Source organism: Myotis brandtii, unplaced genomic scaffold (assembly GCF_000412655.1).
Source record: "Myotis brandtii unplaced genomic scaffold, ASM41265v1 scaffold145, whole genome shotgun sequence".
Classification (NCBI taxonomy): Eukaryota; Metazoa; Chordata; class Mammalia; order Chiroptera; family Vespertilionidae; genus Myotis; species Myotis brandtii.
The window spans coordinates 1432342-1440955 of NW_005355204.1; the positions used below are offsets into that span (position 1 = coordinate 1432342).

At 49.3% G+C, this 8614-nt stretch overlaps 1 protein-coding gene across 1 annotated transcript in view; it reads right to left on the bottom strand.

Annotated features, from left to right (window-relative positions):
- Nucleotides 1-8614, bottom strand: part of ESYT2 (extended synaptotagmin-like protein 2) — a 57525-nt gene that overhangs the window by 19838 nt on the left and 29073 nt on the right. The window contains exons 10-13 of the mRNA XM_014535563.1: nucleotides 7637-7719; nucleotides 6754-6802; nucleotides 5596-5685; nucleotides 5114-5209 (exon numbers count right to left, since the gene is read on the bottom strand). Of these exons, the coding sequence (XP_014391049.1) occupies nucleotides 5114-5209; nucleotides 5596-5685; nucleotides 6754-6802; nucleotides 7637-7719 (318 nt within the window). The remainder of the gene's footprint in view (nucleotides 1-5113; nucleotides 5210-5595; nucleotides 5686-6753; nucleotides 6803-7636; nucleotides 7720-8614) is intronic.

An 8614-nucleotide genomic window follows, 5' to 3' on the forward strand; every position in this document is an offset into this window, starting at 1 on the left:
CATTACTTTCTGGCCCTCAAAAGGACAAGACTGAGCTGTTTTGCAAGCTCCTTCAAAGACTAACATGTAAGATTAAAAATTTAATCATTTTCACTGTAATTAACTTCAAATGACAAACTGAATTTTATTATTTTTTTATAAAGAGTAGATTTTATAATGAAGAAATGGGACTGTGGCAGGCTGGGCCGGGCAAGGAGGTCGAGCATCTGGCCAAGAGGAATGAATGGGACGTGAAAGCCAGCCTCGGCCGGGCGGCCAGCTGCTCAGCATTAGGGCGCTGGACCCACCAGGTGCATCTCTGGGGGGAGTCTGGACAGGTGAGGCTGGGAACCGCTGCCCTGAGGTGTGAGGGATGACAAGAACCTCTCTGAAGTTCTCTAGACAGTGGGCTGTGTACAAAATGTACACATCACTCTAACCTGCATCCATGTTGGCAAAGCGGGGCCAGAGGTGGGGGGTGGGGTAGGGGTGGGGGACAGTGGAGTAGTGTGAGGTCGTGGAAGCCGCACAGGCCTGGGGGTGACACAGGTCGGATCGTCCAGGTGCACTAGGCAGGGGCCCAGCATGAGGCCTCCAGACGTGACGGCACCTTCCACCTGGGCCACTCATCTTAAACGGGGCAGCACTGCCACCTGTGCCCGTTAGTGAGGAAGCACAAGCATCAAACCCCCCACCCCCACCCCCTGGCTCCACCTTATAGCTGGCCTTTTCCCAGGCAGTAGGCATGAGTGTGAACGCCATCTCAGGTAAACCCCACCCACAGCCGAGTGAGAGGCCTTCACACTAGGACGGAGTGTAGGGAGGGCACATGCCAGCTCAGCCCCCAGCTCTGCCACTCACCAGCCAGGACCCTGGCTCTCACCGCAGTCCCTCAGCTCCCTGCTGTCTCCTACCTGAGACTAAGGGAGCGGTGCACGTAGAACCCCTGGAAAGTGCTGTGCAGACACGAGTTATCAGAAGCCAAAGGTCTAGAGGGGACCCCCAGGAGTCAGAGGGCACCATGGCGTCCCTCTGAAATTGCAGCCCAGGACTTGACCAAAAGGAGGAGAGCAGAGTTCCAGTCAGCAATGGAAGGGCCATCTCGTCTGGACACAGTCCTGTTGCTCTAGAGTTTCCACAGGGGGTCACGAGTGGTAATCACTTACGCGTGGAAATTAAGAGTGTTCTGAGCAGGTAGAAGGTAGGACTGAGAAGGGCAGGCAGCTGAGGCCTTTCCTAGAAACAGGAAAGGGCTCAGGCATGAGGGAAATTGAGAAAACACAGATCCAACTTCATAGTGAAAACCAATGGGTCTAAAAATACAATCACTTTGTTCAAATTTAGTTCACAGAGCACCCTGTGAACGCCAACATTGGAATCACAAAGCAGAGCATGTGGTTGTGACAATGGAGGAGGAAAGCAGTGTTGATGACGGAGCAGGGTCACAGCAGAACCTGACAAAGCAACTAGAGCCCTGACGCAGGGCAGAACGTTTCCAGAATGAAAAGACGTAAGCACAGGCCGCTGGCGGAGGCGCCGCCATCACGCAGCCAGCCATGCAGCTGTCCTGGAGCACTGCCACAGAAAACTCCGTTACTCAAGAGTGGTGCAAAATAGATGCCATGAGCACCACCGTGGGTCACAGTGCAGGTGGAGGGGCGCATACTGTCGGGGTGCCTGAACCTCGCCCACCCCTTGAGGTCCTGACTTTCCTCCTCTATCACCTAGGACCGTGATGGCGAACCTATGACACGCGTGTCAGAGGTGACACGCGAACTCATTTTTTGGGTTGATTTTTCTTTGTTAAATGGCATTTAAATATATAAAATAAATATCAAAAATAAAAATCTTTGTTTTACTATGGTTGCAAATATCAAAAAATTTCTATATGTGACACGGCACCAGAGTTAAGTTAGGGTTTTTCAAAATGCTGACACGCCGAGCTCAAAAGGTTCGCCATCACTGACCTGGGACAATACACCTGTTCTTGACGTTCTGCCTGCCCCTCTTTTTCATGTGGAAACAGAAATGAGAACTCCTCACAGCTGCAAAGCCTGACCCCATCAGCCTCCAGGACCAATGACTCGAAGAGTCTCACCAGCTGTTGAGCTGCTAGTAAGTCAGTGATTAGCCAAGAAAGGGTGACCCTCTGGACTAATAACTAAGCCATGGGTGGCTTCCTTTTACCCCGAAGAAACTTAAATAAGTGTTTGCTAAAGGCACCAAGAACAGTGCCATGAATCAAGGTGCTACAGACAGACCCTGGGAAACAGATAGAACGAGATCAGCTTCCCAAGCAAGGTCAGACTCGCGCTGTCCGCTCCAGGAAATGCTTTCCATTCCTAAGAGGATCTGAGTCACACACGCAGTATCTGCCCTCCCTGAGGAACTGGTTCGCAGGAGGGAGAGAGCGTGCTTTCGGTACCGAGTGCACGTCTGTCTTCACTGACCACCCCAGGGCACAGAGGGACTCTAAGGAAAGCCAAGTTCTAAGGCTTCTGCTTGGTCAGGAGGAGAAAGCAGACTTGAGGGAGGTTTTTGAAAGCTTGCAAAGAAATATTTACATCTCACAGTGAGATGAACCACAAGAAAACCCAATGAATCGCTGTGGTTTCACTTTTTCCATGGAAGAGTTATTTTATTTTTTCCTGGGCTTCCTCATGACTCAGGTTTGTTCATCTCATCATCAGATGTAGTCACCAATGTTAGTCACAGCAGTGGCACATTTTACAAAACAAGCACCAAGCAAGCACACACAGTCACTGAAATCATGCAAGAAAAGTGAAACGCATGCCACGCCATTCCCCCACCGAGGAGACAGCACTAGGAGTTGCAGCCACATTCTCGCAGTCTCCACTAGCACACAAGGAAGACGACATGGGGAACTCACAAATAGTGCTCTATAGACTGAGGCAGTATTCTCACAGAACACTAGTCCCGACGCTCGCCTCTCTTTTAAGTGGCCACACCCAAAGCTTCCCTCGTAGATACTCTTAGGAAGTGGAAATGGGAGGAGAAAGCAAAGAATGGTGGGTTGTGATCAACACACACACAAGAAGCACCAGTAACAGGAGTGCAAAGGGCAGTCACAGAGCCACGGGACGGGGAGCGCCGGCCACGCTTCGTGGGAAGTGACCCCAGCAGCAGCAGTGCCGCGAAGGCCCTTTGCCCGTTGGCCAGAGCACGCTTCACGCACAAAGTGCCCTTTAACAGAGGTTAATAGATTCACTTGCTTCTTTTGCTTCTGTGACATCATTCAAATTTTAATTTAATGTAATAACACAGTTTTGAAGAGCAGCCTAGTCCCTTCTGACACACTATTCTGTATGCCCTAAAATATATCACATTCATTCCATCAGGCATGATAAAGACTTGATAACAAACATTATTGTGGTTAAAAACAAAAAATTCTACCATACAAGAAATTTGTAGAAAGGTTAAATAATAATGAAACTTTCCTCAATTTGAAACTAGAACAGATAAAGCCACCGACTTCAGCCTGGAAGACAGGCCAAAAGGTGAACACTTTAAGAGAAAGTCAGAGCTACATCGGTAAAGAAACTGTCCAAGGAACACAGGACAGCTGGCCCCGAGCAGCGTGCGGCCCTGCGGCGCTCACGCCCGGGCTGTGCGGGACGCTGATTCCAGTCGGGGCAGGGAATCCTCGTCAGCGGAGGATTAGGTTACACGTGGATTTTCGGCTTGGGGTTGGCAGCCCTCATCCCCATGTTGGTCAAGGGCCAACTATATATACAATTACATAGACAGAGTTCAATTACATGTTCCCAATATGAAAAAAAAATAGATGACTGATCAGACTGTAATTGTGAAAACTTTAAATAAAGTGTCCTGATACACTGAGTACACGACTGTGCTGTTGCACAAAGCCCAAGTAATGCACAGTTTTGAACCCTGAGAGGTCCTAACTGAAATGAGGTGTGTGACTTCATGAAGTAAAGGACACACCGTCCAGCCGCTGAGCTGAGACCAGAATGGAAGCCAAGTGAAACCCCGAGGTGGCAGCTAAGGGCCGAGCTGCACGCTGCTCCCTGCATATCCACGGGAAGGGACGGGGACACACTAATGACCTGGACGGTGAGCATTATCATCATCGTGGGAGGGGGCACTGCATCTGGAAGCAGTCGTCTTTCTGTCAACAAAATTGGCCTTCAACACAATGAAAGAAAGCAAGAATGGCCATCTACTGAACAAGTGGTGGGCACTCAAAAAATTATCAAAACAGCCTGGCTGGCGTGGCTCAGTGGCTGAGCATCAACCTGAGACAGGTGGTCATGGTTCGATTCCCGGTCAGGACACATGCCCAGGCTGTGTGCTCATTCCCAGTAGGGGGTGTGCAGGAGGCAGCCGATCAAGATTCTCTCTCATCATTGATGTTTCTATCTCTCTCCACCTCTCCTTTCCTCTCTAAGATCAATAAAAATATATTTTAAGAAATATATCAAAGCAATAGGACATTTATAATGAACAGTAGGGTCAAACTATGGTGGTGGGAGATCAGAGCAGGCCTCCCACAACTGAAAATGTATATGGTTTTTCTTCTCCAAGTTATAGTCATTACCCATAAAAACTGTACTTTATGGTTTTTTCTAAGAGCAAAACAATTCTGATGCTAACAAGGTGCACTGTTCTGGGCTGCAGAAGCCACGTGTGCGGCAGGAGACCGCCAGGGGCAGTGCGTCCCCACACCCATGTCAGATAAAGGGCCATCTTGATGATAAAAAGGAGTTTAACACGGGCACTCAGTACTGTCCTCCCACCACTGGGCCGCCCGCCATCTGGCCAGGCAGCTGCAGGATGAATCTGGGTTTGTCATCAAAGCTGCTTCATTTTACTCCCACACCAAGTAGAGAATGAAATGTTACTACTCAGTGATTTCCTACAGAACATCTTCTTCCCTAACTACTAGGGAGTTGATGAATCTCCTCTGTATTGAAGATTTATTCATAAAACATGTCAGAATAAAGGGCCATCTTGATGATAAAAAGGAGTTTAACACACTGTTGCACCACCCACTCCACGCTGCTCTGGGCTGGGGTGAAGAGAAGACACAGCAACAGGAACGGGTGACAGTGTGGACACCAGCACACACATGAGTTCCCACAGTGCTACTTACCGGAAGGTTCCTCGCTGAATCCAAATACACGATCAGCAAGGAAGAAGAAAGGCCATCGTTGGCTTGGTCTTTGTCAGCCCTGATGTCTGTCAGCACCTACCAGGAAGGAGAAGAGTCTCAGCAAGCACATTTCCACATCGTTTTAGACCCTTGCTACCCAATTATGCCTGTAACGCTCCAGCAAACGGGAGAGAGGGAGCAGAGAACCCCAATATGTGCAAGCAGAGTGGAAGTAGGAAAGATTCTCTACAAATCAAAGGAAGGACCCGTGCTCTGTGGCCCTCCAAACCCCGGCTCTGCATCAAGTACAAGATTTGAAGATCCTGTAAAACAGGTGTAAATGGCCTTCAAATCTCTTAAAAAATGCCATCATCTTTAATTTATCCCTGAGGCCACCGCAGTGACTGTAGCACAACCACCCAAGCTGCTGCTGTAGTCCTCTGAAAGGCATGGGTCTCAGCCGGCAGGAACGCGTCACACACCTGGTCCAGGTGAGCAGCGTGTGGCGTCAGTGTGAGCCACTCCAGTTTCAGGTGCAGCTTTCCTCTGGGGACCTCGTCCAGGGTGAACCACTGAAGACAAACGGTGCAGGGTTAGCAGTTCTCCTGAATCGACATTCGAGTAAACAGTCTGCATAATGTCCCAAGAGGCTACTGCCTGCGGCACCAACACTGCTCGAGGGAGCCCAGGACGGAACCCTCCACACCCAGCCCCAAGCTCTCTCGACAGGCATGTGGCCCACACCCGTGGACCACACCCACCCCTGCCTGCTGCCTGGGACCATCTCAAGGCTTCACAAACACTAACTCCTTGAGACCACCAAAGCCCTGTGAGGTAACTTTCACCCTAATTTATATGCAAGGATTCAAATGTCTATCAGCTCCATCAGCTTCTAGGTACCGATTTTAAGAGAACTTATGGGCCTAATATAACATCAAACCCAAATGCTGAATTTCAATATCAAACAAGTTAACATGTTTGTTTTTATTCATTACTATATACTAATAGCAAAATAGTACACAGTTATTTCAGCTTAAAAATCACAAAGCAATGAACCAAAGGCGGCTGAAACCCTGTGCTCGAAGAGCCGCTGCGACCCAGGCCCTGCACACACAGGCGGCTCGTGCTCCCTGGTGAGCGATGGCCACGAGCGCTCGGCCACTCTGACCGCAGCGCTGACTTGGTGAATGACCTTTCCTTGACCAATCTCACACACCGTTTACAAGCACCACAAATCCTCCTTCCTCATACTTTTATTCCAATAGCAGTATCCTGCTTGAGGGGCATCTGCTCGCTGCAAGTCCCCTGCCTTCACAGGCGCCTTCACATGAGGACCTCCCATCACAGTACAGCGCCACCTGCTGTGGCGCCAGCATCTTTAAAATGCGCTTGACCTGACAGCTGCCGGCCTGCCCTGCCCAGGAAGAGCACCGCCTGCCTGAAGGAAATGTCCAGCATATGTGGTAGGTGCTCAGTACACACGCTAAGATTTGGTTCTTAAACTCCTTTTCTATTACTTTGCTATTACGAACAAGCTTAAGTTCTCATATTTGAGAGGCAAATGTTGAGTTTTCAGGATGGGGTGGGGGCAGGAAATAGCCAGTGCTCAGTAAGTAGAACAAGACTTGCAGAAAACTTACTTCATCTAGAAGGCGCTCCTTTTCCACTTCGGTCAGATCAATCATGAGACTAGAGAAACAACACACACAACTTCAGAGCAGAGAAGCACACTTCTTCAACCAATGACCTTAGGCATTTGTCTATGAAAAAGGACTTCAGAAACGCAACAAAATGCTACAGTTTATCAAGAAGCAGACTGTTGGCTATCCTGCACCCATTAAGTATGTGTCTATCATTTTATTTATCCAATCCCAGAGGTCTCCCCTGCCCCCCCCCACTTTGTTTTCTCCTGCCTCTCTAGTCTACCACCAATGGATTTCATGTAAACCACCTAAATCCCCTCCTTTGATTGCAATGTATAAAAATAGATGAAAACCGGCCATTCTCCAAAGCATTATCTCAATCTGTTGAGATACTGCTTCCCAGCAATTGTTTGGCTCAAATAAACTCACAAAAATTCTTTACAGATTTGAATGTTTTTACGTTAACAATAATGTTTGAAAACCCATTCCTACAAGCCACAGCAAGGCTGCCTGTCTGGTGCAGAGAGCTGTCCTGGCCTGCAGGGCCAAAGCCACACGGGGCTACTGAGCACTGAAAATGGGGCAAGTGCAACCACAAAAGTGATTTTGAATTGTGTTTAACTTCAGTCAGTTTAACTGAACTGGCTGTCTATGCTGGTGGCTGCTGACGGACACAGAGCTAGAAGCTTGCCTTCTCTTACTCACACAAGAACTTGTTAGGCCCTAAACGTGTTAGGAAGCCTAAGTGAGGCAAATGTTATATCTAACAGCCACTTAAAAACCCACACAACATGTACACAAATCTGTTAGTGAAGGTAGTTTTAAGAGATTTTTAAAAACAAAGCATGACCAGCACTCTGCTCAGTCGTGAAGGACTTACCTTCCTAGAAAGTCATCCTTGTCTGGGTCTTCATCAAAGAGCTCAATCTCCAGTTCCTGCCCAGGATGCTCATAGACCAAGGCCTGGAAGGTTAGTGACGGCAGTGACTTACATTTTACCAACAGTGTCACCCACTGAGCACGGCGGTTATAGCGACAGCACCCGTGTCTGCCCCAGTGTAGGTCCTCAGGAAGCACTCCCCTTTTCTCAATGTAAACAGAGTACATCCCCACATGGAGACGTGCGCCCACATAGTGCCAGCCCGTTGTGCTTGTTTCAGGTGGGGTACGTCTCAGGGGGCCGAGGTCAATGGCTCCAGCACAGGACAGGCCTGCAGATGTGCAGGTCCCACCCAGACGCTGTCCTCGGGTAACCAACCACCACAAGCACCACTCGGAGGTAAGGAATTCGGCGACAGGCAGGACTGGGGCTGAGAAGCTGGTGGAGCGTGACCTGCACTAAACCTGGGGGTCACTCTGCTCCCAGCACGTGTAGCTTGTGGGGCAACAGTTCTACGCTGAGGAGCTCTGCCTGGGGAAAGGTGGCTGACACGTGCACAGCACCAGTTAGGTACCTACTGAACTAGCAGCTGAGCTTTCTCCAGGAAAAGAAATGGCAGCATCTACTCAGTGAATGGCTATCGTAAGTCAGGTCCGTTTCTATCCTATATAATAGAAGTGTAGTATGCAAATTGTCCCCTTGACCAGGAGACAATTCGTCTGGGAGTTCGACCAGGGGGTAGGGCTGGCCGGGGGAAAGGAGGGAGAACCCAGCTGGCAGCCACTAGGGACCCTACCAGTGCACGAGTTTTGTGCACTGGGCCTTTAGTATACTAATATATATACATCCTATGTAATAAAGAGGTAATATGCAAATGGTTGTTACACTGTGATGCTTAATGACTGATCAGCAGGAGGGTGGGGCAGCGAGCTACAAGCGGCCGAGAGCTACAGGGGGGTGGGGCAGTAGGCGGAGAGC